The following is a 14,084-nucleotide window of genomic DNA, read 5'->3' on the forward strand; positions in this document are numbered from 1 at the left end:
AGTGAAGTTAGAAAAGGTATTTTTTCGCAACTCTCTCCCCCATTTTCCTTCCTCGGCCATACATGAAGTTGCGTGAAACGGTTTTACCAAACGGTTTTACCAAACAGTTTTTCTAGCTTCACTAAGGTGAAGAAACTGAGCCGTGGGCTTAAAAGCAAAATTAGCAACATGCATGAACTCTAATGATTTTCAAATAGCTAGTCTAGAAAGAACTTTATTGGTTATCAAAGAGAGAGATCAAATAGCAAGCGACTTCTAAATAGCTAGTCTAGCACGATATCTCAAAAACTCTTCTCTCACAAATCACATAACTCTCCACTAAATTATTTTTTTATTATGTCTCATCTAGCTAGCTATTTGTAAATTGTCATTGCAGACACCCTAAGAGATTGGTGCTCCTACCTAGCTGTAGCTGTGCAACTGAAACAAGACATCACAGTAGCCATAGGTCGCACAGATGCACCACGCACGCAATTGGAAATCACATCATGTCCATGGTAATGGGATGGCACGCCTCGATCGATTGGTGGTCAAGCTTGAGCTCAACCAAGCACAAACAGGGTCTTTCATTCCATGCATCTAATTAAGGGTATATTTAATTCCCAATAGAATACAATAATAAAATATCTATACCTAATAATAAATTATGAAAATTTCAGTTTGCTTAGATTTGTGTTCACCTTCCAATGTCCATATAGGACTTGAGAAAAACGGTATGATACGGCTCACCTGTTGTCCCACGCCCCATCGTCTACACTTGGGCCAAAACGATTCCAGGCCTGCTGGGCCAATCAATGGACTGAACTGGTTTGGGCATGGACTGAGTTTAGGGTTATGAACTTAGAGATAGACGACGATCCCCTCACAAAAAAAAAAGAAAAAAACCCTTCGATTACTCAAAAAAAAGGAGATGGATGAGTGTGGTGCGCACATCGCATGGTTGTTATCAGCTGGGCGTTCGACACGAACAATATCTTTTTTTGCCTTTTTTTTATTTTTAGAAAAATTTGTATCTTTTTTTATTTGAATTACTTAAAGATGAATATCTCTTTATATTAGGATTAGAATTAGGACTAGCTATCAAGGTTGCCCTATATAGTGTTAATATAAATCTGTAATCGAACTCTTCAATTAGAATTCCTATTTATGTAATCTATTTATATTAGGATTATGACTCTTCCTAGCTATTAAGGTTACCATATATAGGACCTATATAAAATAGAAATCAAACTCCATATCATATTAGACAAGAGCTATTTTATAACTCGTATAAACACGAGTTATATATAAGTTTGGAGCACGGATTATATATAAATTCGGACGAAAGAAACTCTGTATTGTTCGGTAGTTAGAGGGAGACAGACAAAAAATGGATTTCTGGTGAACTAAAATTTTCATAATTGTATATTAGAGAAAGATTAGGTAATAGAGATATAGATATAGATTTGATAGCTTTTTTTTTCTCCCGTTACAACGCACGAGTATTTTTTGCTACTAAAATATAAAATACAAAAATTTTCATAGTTATATTTAGTTCTATCTAAAATGCAAATTTTTTTCGAGTGTATAAAGGTGGAGCCCGTCCAGAGGTGTTTTTTCCCTTTCATCTCAAAGAATTATACGTTTTGGTTCATTTTGAATAATGAAACAAAACACCATGATCATCCAACCTCTCCATCCACTGTTTTCTCAATCATAGGCATGCATCCATCCACTGTTTCCTCAACCATAGGCATGCAAAAATTTACAACTGCCATTCATTATGTCAACAGGAAACATGAAAGTACATACTAATGGCCCACTTCTTTGCTAATGTCTATTCTCTGTATGGTGGTTAGGCTATATTATGAAAACCAAACACACCTAGCTGGATTTGTACTTCTCTCACAATCACAATTCACAAAGAAAGACATGGAACATCAGCAGAGTCAGAAGCCCATTTGCTCAGCTTAAAACTGATACTTAATGGAATCAAGGCTTGTTTGTTTTTGCGCAGTCAGGTCCCCTCAGATCATATTACATACCTGCAAAAGTGTAAGCACACAGTACCAGCAGCAGAGAACTCCGGAGTGAGATGATCAAATCCAAAGATATATATACAATCATGAAGTGACAGAAGTCAGTTACAACAAACAAATGGTTGCACTTGCACGGAACTACAAAATTTGCTAGCACACTTTGATCTTATAAGGCCATGGTGGTATTGTGTTATTTGCTTAATGCAGTCTCCAAGAGATGCTCGATCCGGTATCTCATCACAGGTTGTCCAGACCTTGTCTTCTTGAACATCTTCTCCCTCAGTTCTTTCCGCTTTGCCTCAGACTTCTCCCGATGTTCCCTCTTCGCCTGAATTTCTGCATCCCGCTCTTTCTTAGCTTTCTCATCCTCTGCGCATTTCTTCTCATACTCTTCCTTCAAACTATGCGCAATGCGCTTCTTCCCTTTATGATGTGCCTTTGGCACATCTTGGGCAGTGTCACCACCATCCTGCATGGAATCACATAAAAAATGAGCTGACTTGTCTCTGAAGATACAGAACAGTTGTGCTGTTTTGATAGTCAAAAAACAGATGACTGAAACACATTACAACTAACATTTTGGCCTAACTCCTATCACTGTAAGCAGAATTACCTCATGGATTGGAATTTCTGGACGGTTGTTTGACTGACTTTGTTGCTTCTTTGTCTTTTTGTACTTGCTAATTAATTTAGCATTCTTGTAGAACTCCCTTTGCTTCTCTGCAAATTAGAGCAATGGTTTCATGAATATATTTGGAAACAAATTAAAATAGTACTGACAGGAACTCGAAATAATTTGACAGAGAACTTTGAAAACACGTATATTAGTGTGTATTTAAAACCTCCAAGTGTCAACTATTGAGGTTCGTCTACTATAACCTTTAAACACCATGACTGCTCTGTCTATCCTTTAATCAAATGTGCATGTGCGATGCAACAGGGAAAATATAATTACGCAGCTCTAATGCAATAAACCTCAATTTATATATTGTATGTAAAATACAGTATAGACATGGTCACAGGAGATACAAAACTGCACCTTTCCAAATATGTTGTACCTTGCAATTATACATCTGGTAATAATTTGATATCTAATATCAAAAGAAAAGTATGTGGTAACTCTCAAACAAGTTAGAGATGACTAGATGAGTTGGACCCACACACAGGTTTTAAGATAATTCTGCATTGGTCCAACTAATTCCCACAATGATGAGAGAAGGCGTGAATTTCCAGAAAGGCATTTTGCCACTACTACAAACTGAGAATCCTTCTTTGCACATGAAACAATGAGACAATTATGAATACCCACTAACTTAAGTTGTTGCCTTCACATCTCTCCGCCGCTACTTGGAATAAAAAATTCAGACGCTCTCAACCCTTATCTCTTCTCCCGTCTGCATGCTTGCTGTGGACTTGGCCGAGGTTTCAACCCTCTCCCTCTCCCTTCATCTTCTCCCACGGTGGAGTGGCAGATGCACCGTTAGAGGGAACAACACAGTTTGTGAGCTCCAACGCACAATGACTCTCCAGTGCGGAGGTGTTCCAGTGAGCGCGGCAGCAACCAGAGGTCCCAGCGATGTTGCAGCTGCCATGACACCCACGCCCACTGCTGGACTCCAGAGGAACACTGGCCATGTCTACCTTCCAAGACACTCTACTTCTAGTTCTAGGCCTCTACACGGGGTCTAAGACCCTGGCGAACCTCTTCCTGGAACTTCTCGATGGCGACTGCGAATTCCACACACCCACCGACTTTGACAGTTAGACCTGCCAGCGCCGCAGGTCATTCGCACTGTTGGCATCTGCAACCGCCAGTTCACCATGGCACACGCCTCATGGAGACAGTTCTGTGAGCAGATTGACGAATATGTCCTGGACACTGTATGTGCCGTTCGGGTGGGCGGGTAGTTGGGCCAATGAATGGTTGGACTGATGGATGAAATTTCTGGGGAGTCTCGTTTTAATATTAGGTATAGATACAAGTAATAATGGACATTTTTTGCAATTCTCCCGAGCAAAATTGGAATGCATTTCTTTCACAAGGTAATAAGACCCAAGTATGGATTCATATTCAACTGAAACCATCAAGTACATGAAACTAGATCCCATACAATGAGATTTCGTTGACAACTTATTTCGTCTATCTAATCTCTGATGCATCATTCAGTTGTCTAAATTATAACAGCAGAACTACATTAGCAAAGGAAGAATGTGTGACCATGTGTAGCATCATTCTCGACTTTATCTAAACCCCCAGCATGAGTGAGAGTTGAAGTAAATTCAGTCAAATGCCTCCCCGAGACGAGCAGATTAATTGTCAGCTGCGAGCATATTATCATTCTCAAACTCCTCTAAACCTCAGAACTGAACGATTTCCAGTAAATTCAGCCAAATGCCTCACCGACACAATCAGCCATAAGAATTAACGCGACGATCCATGGATCATGCTAGCAAGTTTACGAGGGAAAAAAAAGCAGACCCAAGTGCAAAGCACACGGCAGCGGTTGCTACCTAGCTAATCCATGCTCCAAACTGCGCCCAGTAAGCTCGTGAAGGTGGTGGTACTCACTGATAAGGGCCGGGTTGTAGCCGGTGCTCCGGGACTTGGCGCTGGCGAATGCAGCGAGGGATAGCGCCCCGCCGCCGCCGACGCCCAGCCGCTGCTCGTTCCGCCTCCGACTCCCGCCGCCCCACCTCCCTTGTCCCTTCCCCTTCTTAAACCCTCCGCCGCTTCCGCTTCCGCCCTCGCCGACCGGCGCGTCGCCGCCGCCGCCGCCGCCGCGAGCGTGTGGTGGCTGCCGCTTCATCTGCGCGTGCAAGAAACCCTAGCGGCGTTGGCGTTCTGGAGCCCATCGGCTTCCACTTGCTTTCTTGACAGATCATGGGCCCTTTGGGCCGAAATGTGGGCTTTGAGCTATTTAGGTCGAATAATTGGGCCGTTCGCTTTATGGGTCCGCATGTCGCCCAAGCACCTCCGCACCTGGGCCTCGGCGGCGGCGCCGCCCCACACCGCACTTGCCACGCACGCCGGTGGGGACAGAGAGGAGGGAGCGTGGTGGCGGCGGAGTTCGCGAGGTCAGCGCCGGAGCACTGATCCCGGCCACGGTCACGTCCCCTTCCCGATGGAATGGGATCAGAGGGGTATGAGCCGAGCTCCTCTCTTTGCATTTCCCTTTCCCTCTCTGTTTCCCTTATCACTGCCCACTTCCGTTTGCTTCTACTGTCTGTCTGCCCCCCCCCCCTAGAACTTGTTGCTCCATGTGGATCAGTAAGTAGGTCTTGTGCAGTCATATGAAAAGTCAACTGATCGGATGAATGCTGGTGGAGGGATTGAACAATACCGCTTTATGCTACTAGTAGCAAGTAGATCTTGTTATCGTTGCACCCCAGAGATGTTGTTGCCTCTTGAGGGGAAATGCAATTCTGCTACGCAGTTTGGTCATTTTTTAGTTGAACTTTGCAATGTATTGTTATTGATCACAATGTCATGATCATTTGATTAGATGTAGGTCAAAATCTGAATCTACTGGAACCACTTTTGTGTAGCTAAGCCATCATATAGTTAGCCTAATTATTGGTGAAAACATACAATGTCAGTATCTTCAAATGTGTGTGTCATAACAGAAGTACCCTTAAAACAGTAGGATGTCAATTAGATGGCCTTTAGCACCTGGTATGGCCAACGATATGTTTAAACAAACTTCATGAAAGGATCAATACAAATTTAAAGGTTTTACCCATCACAGATATTTGTTGGATAGATACTGTCATACTGTATTAAATTGTCAAAACATCCTTACCATGTTTATATGCTGAAACAAGGTTTCTGTTTCTCAATGACAATATAACATTGGAATTCGTGGAAGCCTTGATGATTGCTTCATTTCAGTCTAGCACTACTGGAAGGGAGCGGGTGAAATCGATTACGTGTTTATTATTATCCTGCCTTTTTTCCTTTCTACGTGGTACTCTAACATTATATATTTCTGTGATTCACGCTTCATCGGAAGGAATGATGTGAAGTGTTTAATCATTGTTTTTTATGCACCATTGTCGATAGAGATACCAAATTTAACATCTGGCTGCACTGAGTTTGTTGAGTCTGCACAATAAATTTTGGAGGAGAGGAAGCTAAATCAAACATTACTAGCCAAACAATATTGCATTGCTTGACTTTCTTGAAATCCCACAGTTGATGGACATGTATGCAACTTTTATCTTACCATTCCCTTGTCTCTTCAGTTCTTGTTTCAGTTGTTTGCTATTGCTATACTCATTTTCTTTTCAGTAATGCATAGCGTCAACTGTTATATTGTTGCTGAATTATGCATGGCAATCGGTAAGCTTATTCCTGTAGGTGTATACGGAATGGTAACTATGACAAAGCACTTGATCTAGAAGCTTTTGTAAGCAAAACCTCGAAGTTGCATCCTGAGTAAGTTGCGGAACATAATTGCTATCGCAGATCTTGACATTTGCTGTTATATTAATCATTTACTTTTTCCAATTGAAGTGTATCTTTTATCCCAGGATTAGCTGCTGAAGTCAAGCAGTGCAATCATTAATTTCACAGCTTCTCCAGAAACTTCGATCAAATATTCAGGTGAATATGCTAATGTAATAAGGGTTATTTATGACCATTTTGAATTGTAGAGATTATGTTATGTGTGTATCTTAGTTCTTTGTTATATACAATACTCTCGTCTCACCCCCAAATTGCTTGACTCATCCATCTAAGCACAAATGTATCTAACACAGAAATTTTATTTTCTACAGTTACCTGAGTACCTCCATATTGTAGCACATGTATGTGCGTCGAATTGGAACTGCCAGTAAGTCAGACTTGTGCTTACAGGTATTCTGATTTCTTTCATGTAAATTTCTTTGTGTGAGTAGGCTTCAAGAGATACTTTGCTTTTCCTTCTGCTTGTTTTGGGTTCAATTTATAATGGTGGGGAGTTTCTGCTATGTCTGCAAGTATATTTGACTTGCAGTAGTGCTCATGTATTCTCTTTAATAACAATGCAGAATTTTTTGTAATGATATTTCTCATCTTACTTTCTTATATCGTGCAGTCAAATTTTCTGGACAATATGATTTGAGCATCTTCATCTTCTAACCCTGATATAATTTCTCGTTCCAGAGGTGCAGGGAAGCTTGGCTTTCTGGGATTCTTGAAGATCTGGACGAAAGGAATGTTTATGATTGCCTCAAAGGCATGGGACTTCCGCAGGGTACATCTATTTGATGCTATTAATCAATATCAAGCAATATTCAACAATGATAAATCTGGAAATGATGAGAACTATGGCGGTGGGCTCCTTTTCAGCTGGGCAATGAAACAAGTTAGTAGTCACCTCACCACTCTCCAAGTTATGTTACCAAACATAACAGAAGGTGGGTCTTTGTCCAACGTTCTTCAACAATGCATGGTAAGGAATGTTTTCTGAACCTTTTTCTATCTCGATTATGGTTTCATTCTTAAATTTGATACACTTTCATGTTGCAGTATTGTGCAATAAGTCTTGGCTTAGTCGGATTGGATTGGATTTTCGTGGCCTCCTTCCACCAATCTTTGAAAAGTAATTGGTGTTTAAATTATAGAACATTATTAGTGACTCTAAAGGGGATATTATTGTTGCTATTATCTGCATTTTGCAGTGCAGATCTAAATTTGTTCTCAAAGAATATGAATACTGTGGTTGAAAAGTTTCCGGTTATGCAGTCTTCTGCAACCATTATGCATGTTTACTGTGCTGTTTAGGTCTAGATCAATCATAAACTAGATTAGTTCTAGATCAATTATAATTTATAATTTATAAACTGTTTAGGTCTAGATTATATATAAACTGGATTCAATTTACTGTGCTGTTTGAGCTTTTGAACAAACTTTCTAGTTCTTTGGGCTCTGCGTCTTACAACGTTATTGGTATAACATCTTACTGAGACTGTAATGCTAGGTCATTTTGGATTCACACCGTTGGGTTGTGATGCCATCTGTTGGCTTTGTCACAACTAGCAAATGGAGTTGTGGATGAGACTTCTGATGATGCTCCACCTTCTGTTTTAATATAGCGTCCACCTCTTGCAGTGTTTGTTAACGGCAAGTTCTGCTAAATCATTCTTAGTATTTTGCTTCTGTCATTCTGCTCGAACAAAACTTATGGCCTTGTGAGTGCATGCATGGTAGATCAGTGGTTTTGAATCTGAAAAAAGAGCATTGCTTGTTACAGCACGCGTGAAACAAAACTGAATGGCTCAGAGCCTTACCCGTCAACCCTAATTGTAAACAGTAAACATTCGTGTTTCGACACAGCGAGAGCTCACATCTTACTTCCCCATTAATTTTTTAGCTGTTCATTGTTATAGCCGATACCTAGATGTCTTAGAGTGAGTGTGTCCAGCCTGAATAATAATCAATAATATGATATCGTACAGATCATGTTCACCGCATTGTTGACTGCACATCCAACCAAGATCTGATTTATAAGTCCATCCTTGGAGATATCATTGACAGAACTAACAATATTAATATTTTTCTTTATCTAGTTCCATAGATTAAATTGAGTAGAACGGAGAGTGCAAGCAAAGTATAAAATCAAATGGAGATGGAGTATAAAGAACAGCAGCTGGAGGAGGCTGAAGCCAAAATATGTGGCGATGACGACTAGGCCGGTGATTTGTATGCGTGCGACCCATGCCGTTGTGCATCTCATCTCATCTCCTTATCCTATACTCAATTCACAAGGAGTATCTTATTCTTCATCCCCTTGTGACAACACCAACGCATCAAAAACAAACAATACTCAATTCATCTCAAATTATAAAATATTTTACTTTTTTAACATCAAATTTAACCACATATTTTATTTAAAAATTTACCCAAAATATTACTTTTTTTTTGTTGTGGTTTGATTTATTAATAAAAGTTTTTTTAAAGTAACTTAAATTTAACTATATTTATATAATTTTTTTGAATAAAATAAGTGATGAAATTTAAGATTAAAAAAAGTTAAATATTTTATAATTTAGGACGGAGAGAGTACAGACATACACAATGGCAATACGAAGGATGAAGGAAAAAACACAGAGTTTGCTGGATTTTACTAAACGTAGTAACACTTTAGGCCTTGTTTGGATGTTTTCGGATTCACCTCAATCTACATGTGTCGGAGTGGATTAGGGTGGAATTTAGTTCAAGTTTCACTCCAATCCACCCCAACACATGTGGATTGATGCGAATCTGACTACATCCTTTTTAATCCATTTCTTCATGTAAGGGCCTGTTTGGTACAGCTCACAACAGCTTCATGAGCTGTTGTGAGCTGTTTTTTTTTTGCCAAACACTTATTTCCAAAACAGCTTCATGGGTGAAGCTGTTTTTCCCCTCCTCTCACAAATACATAAGTTGGATGAAGCTGGAAAAAAGTAGCTTATTGCAGCTTCTCTCTCATTTCTCTCTCTCAACTATGTATGAAGTAGTTGGTGAAGTTATTTTGCTAAACACTTTTTCCAAAACAGTTCAGCTTCATCTAGAAAGTCACTCATGAAGCTATTTTCTAAAAAAAACAGCTTTACTAGTGAAGTTGAGCTGTGCCAAACAAGTCCTAATAAAATAAATATAAGAGACTGGCAGACGGGCTGGCACAGTTAGCAATGAAAGCGGTGGGCCCAGCACGAGGCTCCATGAAAAGAAGTCCATGTCCATGACGTCGCTTTAACTCATCCTGGATGGACCAAAAGGAAGCGCCTCCGCACTCCCTTTATCACGGCATTTTACCTGGAGGCCCCTGACCGCCCTCGCTATTTACATCCCTGCCACCCTCCTCTCCGCCGCCGTCGCCGCCGCCGCCGGGGATGGGGGGAGCGCAGTTCCTCGGCGACAACGACGTCGTCGCGGCCCGCGACGGGGAGGCGGTGGACCACCGCCGCGACGTCGGCAAGATGGAGCACGGGTGAGCGAGCGCGCGCGCGCGCGCGCGCCTTGAATCCTTCCTAATTCGTGCTCCCCTTGCTTGCTTCCGACGACGGAATATTCGATTCGCTCCTTCCGGTGCCGAATCGCTCTGCGCTACGTGGCTGGCTGATCTGCTATGTTCGGTTTCGTGTGGCTGCCTGATTTTTGCTCGTTCTCACCCTTTGTTTTTTTTTTCCGGATCCAAGGTATGCTTAATCATCTGCTCACGTCAGAAATTTTGCTCGTCGCCGCAGGTGCGAGCATTACCGGCGCAGGTGCAAGATCGTGGCGCCGTGCTGCAACCAGGTGTTCCCCTGCCGCCACTGCCACAACGAGGCTACGGTGAGCTAGTGCCTCTCCCCCTTTTTCCTCAGAGGCTAGTATCGTGTGGCTTTTTTTATGGAGTAAGTAGAAGAGTGCTCTCTCGGTTTCAAAGTGTAAATCGTTTTTGGCTTTACTATGTATGTAACTTTTGCTATGCACCTACTACATAACACTGTGTCTAGATATATAGTATAATCAATATATATGTAGAAAAAGCCAAAATGACTTATAGTTTGGAATGGAGAGAGTAGTTTGGCAGCTTGTGGAACCTTATGTCGTGCTTGACAATTAGCTAGCACATTGGCATGCATTTTTGTTTGCACCAAGGGGGATTGTATAGGCATAGCTATTACATTTGCACCTGAAAGGTCAATAGTTTGGCTCTATACTTTTGTTACTCTTAGATGTTGACTGTGTTCATTTTGGTTAAATTATGGAATTCAATGCCAGTAATCTTTGCGGCGTACAGAAGTGTTCGGGCAATAAATTGTGAAACATGAAACAATCTCCTTAGCAGATTACATATATGAATCTGTGGTTCCTGGATTGGGAACTTGATAGCAGATTTTTGAAATTGTGCCTTTAGTCATTCTGGAGCAATGAAACATAACGGGTGTATGAAATTGTGCCTTTAGTGATTTTTGGAGCAATGAAACATAATGGATGATGACATTGTGCCTTGTAAAATCGAACCGTCTGGTTTTGGCACTCTGGAATGGGAACTTTATAGTAGATTTCTTAAATTGTGCCTTTAGTCATTTTTGGAGCAATGAAACATAATGGGTGTATGAAATTGTGCCTTCTAAAATTGAACCATCTGGTTTTGGCACTATATGCAAAGAACAACTAATGCTAGGGCACTTCTTGTTCTTTTAAAAAAAATGTGAACTCTGTTGGTTCTTTCTTCACTGTAGGCTTCTGGAGATCGGCATACAATAGTTCGTCAGGATGTTAAAAAAGTAAGCCTTCCATGTTTTTCTACTTTCTAGAATTAATTAATTGACTTTACTATGTTCAGCAAATGTGGAAGAGTAACTCTGTTCATTCCTGCAGGTAGTTTGCCTACTCTGTGAAACAGAACAGCCGGTATGACTTATTTATTCAGTGCTCATGTCATGTAAGGGTTATTGTGCTTAAACTGAAACTTCATTTTTGCTGTTTAGGTGTCACAAGTGTGCATAAGCTGTGGAGTCAATATGGGAGAGTACTTCTGTGATATATGCAAATTTTATGATGATGATGTAAGTTTTAAGTTTCATTGTTTTTGTATTTGCTTTGTACCATTTAAACTGATGCATGTTGCTCTTTTACAGATAGGGAAAGGGCAGTACCATTGCAATGATTGTGGCATATGCAGGTGAGCACAAAGAAACTTTCACCAATGTATAAATTATTAAGCTGATTTCTGAGCAGGTTTCTCACTTAATTCAACCAGGGTTGGTGGCAAGGAAAAATTCTTCCACTGTGTAAAGTGTGGTATGCTTTGCTTCAACCAATTTGATTATGTGATTTTGAGTTGAATGTTCTTCCATACTCCATGGTGGTGATTCAATGTTTTTCCATACGCAGCAGTGGTGATTTTGAGTTGAATGTTCTTACATATGCAACAGTGAAAATTTTCTGTCAACTTTTTGTCTCTAATGAGAAATTTTCATACCCCCAAGTTGAAGCCTGCAATGGTATCAATATAAATGATTATTAACCATCTAGGGTGATTGAAATTCAGCAACAAAGAAACAACATTCTAAATTTTATATTCACTGGTAAAACTCGCATGTGCCTATTCTTTGTGTGGTAATGCTTATGTTTTATATCTCTCTTTTCTTTTTCTGCAATGCACAGGGTCTTGCTATTCTGTTGAACTGCGTGATAACCATCGGTGCGTGGAGAACTCAATGAGGCAGAATTGCCCAATCTGTTATGAGGTAACATCCATAGCTTGCGCTGCTTCTGAAGCTATCTAGATATTATAACCGGGACTATGTCTGCAGTATCTATTTGACTCATTACAAGGAACAAGAGTTCTTAACTGTGGACACACAATGCACTTGACATGTTTTGAAGAGATGGTGGAGCATAACAAGTAAATCTCTACACCTTTTTGTTAATATAGAATTATATTGATACTTCATTTTCATTCTTTGAACCTACTCTTTGACACAGTTTTGTTTATGTAACTTCTATTGGTGTTTGATGCTACAGATACACTTGTCCAATATGCTCTAAAACAGCTCTTGATATGACACGTCATTGGGAGATGTTGGATCAAGAGGTATCATATATCTTTTTCACTGCTAGAATCTTGTATACTGACAGAGAAACAATCTTTGGTTGTAATTTAAGATTCAGAATTCTACTAAGATGTGTGTTCCTGTCTATTACCGGAAATAATCTGGAAGCAGTGTAAGAAAAACAAGCCTTTCAGCAATCAGGAGACACTCTTTGCAGATGATATGATATAGTAAAAATAGTATAATAGCATTTTGGTTGGACATGTCACTCCAGAAATATACTTTTGTGCTGAATTTGTTTTGTTCTGGGCAACTATATTATGGTGTTTCCTGGTGCTTGCTGAATGACTGATGGCTAGCTCCTTGTCTTTTTGTAGATCGAAGCCACAATCATGCCTCCTGTATATCGGTACAAGGTATTCTTCATTCCTTTCTGGTGTACCTATGCAGCCCAACTCCCAGCTAGCTTAGTACATTATTAACCCAAGGATAATAAGTTCATAACTTAGTTATTGGTATGTAAATTAGAAACCTTCACTGAATGGCATTTTCCATAACCTACCTACAAAACCTCTCTGCAGTCTTCTTATGCTGATGAATCATCTATGCTAGTGGAATAATAAACATCCTAAAGGAGGGAGCTCCCTTATGTTGACGTTCTGTTCTATTTTTGGCTAGCCATTTGAATAGATCAGAAGATAATATTGCCATGCCGGTTCATTCGATGTAACTAATAATGATTTTGTCCTCTGCGTGAAAAAAATGGCAGATTTGGGTGCTTTGCAACGACTGCAACAAGGTCTCAGAGGTGAACTTCCATGTGATCGGCCACAAGTGCAGCCACTGCAGCTCGTACAACACCCGATCAACATCGCGCCCTGCAGATTCATCGGGAAGCAGCTCACCTTCGACAGACTCATCCGACAACAACATGTAGAGAAGAGAAAACCAGTGGTGCCAGAACCAATACGACAGAAGAAATGAAGAAGGAACATTGTTTTGCGGCGTGCGTGCCTGCCAAACTTGAAGACTCCCAGCCATTTATTTGCCCTCGTTTTGTCAAGATTCGACTCAATCCATGAGTCTTGGCTGTCGTGGGAAATTCCAGCTTCGGCATTGCTGGGTTAACCCACATGGCCAGCGTAGATGTTTGTTGGATCTTGGTCGCAGCCAGTCGTGATTGTATCACCGTGGGTGAAAACCCAGCATGTTATGAATCGCATACTTACTGTAAGCTATATAGCAGAAGATGGGTACGGGGTACCCCTGACTGATGATGCCTGGTCTGTGTGTATGTGCGTGTGGTGAACTGTTCCTGAATTGCCGTGCTGCTCAGTAGCACTAAATATTGCGTTTGGGTTTTCTGATGATCTGTCAGGGACCCCCAAAGTGTGCAGTGAAATTGTAATGGCATTACACACTTGCAATGAATAAATAAAATCTTATAATAGAAATATTTATTGATGGCATGCTGTGGAAAATCACCACAGTCGATGACAGGTGGACCTGCCGACCGCAAATTCAACCTGCCCGTGGCTAATGCTCTGTTGGATG

The 14,084-nt window shown here is 40.7% G+C and overlaps 2 protein-coding genes and 1 pseudogene across 2 annotated transcripts; 2 read left to right on the top strand and 1 right to left on the bottom strand.

The window, feature by feature from the left end:
- LOC8067242 (rRNA-processing protein FYV7) lies at positions 2,071 to 4,867 on the bottom strand. The gene is made up of 3 exons (XM_002443251.2): positions 4,588 to 4,867; positions 2,632 to 2,738; positions 2,071 to 2,487 (listed from the first exon to the last, which is right to left on the bottom strand). Exons 1-3 carry the CDS (start codon positions 4,823 to 4,825, stop codon positions 2,209 to 2,211), a joined length of 624 nt encoding a protein of 207 aa, XP_002443296.1. The 5' UTR covers positions 4,826 to 4,867; the 3' UTR covers positions 2,071 to 2,208.
- LOC8067243 lies at positions 3,537 to 7,881 on the top strand (annotated as a pseudogene).
- LOC8066297 (E3 ubiquitin-protein ligase MIEL1) lies at positions 9,818 to 13,986 on the top strand. Its single transcript, XM_002442208.2, has 12 exons — positions 9,818 to 9,973; positions 10,230 to 10,317; positions 11,214 to 11,258; positions 11,353 to 11,385; positions 11,463 to 11,540; positions 11,613 to 11,656; positions 11,735 to 11,775; positions 12,142 to 12,224; positions 12,291 to 12,382; positions 12,502 to 12,571; positions 12,908 to 12,946; positions 13,300 to 13,986. The coding sequence occupies exons 1-12, from the start codon at positions 9,876 to 9,878 to the stop codon at positions 13,465 to 13,467; spliced, it is 879 nt and encodes a 292-aa protein (XP_002442253.1). The 5' UTR covers positions 9,818 to 9,875; the 3' UTR covers positions 13,468 to 13,986.

This window comes from Sorghum bicolor, chromosome 8, assembly GCF_000003195.3.
Source record: "Sorghum bicolor cultivar BTx623 chromosome 8, Sorghum_bicolor_NCBIv3, whole genome shotgun sequence".
In the NCBI taxonomy this organism is placed as follows: domain Eukaryota; kingdom Viridiplantae; phylum Streptophyta; class Magnoliopsida; order Poales; family Poaceae; genus Sorghum; species Sorghum bicolor.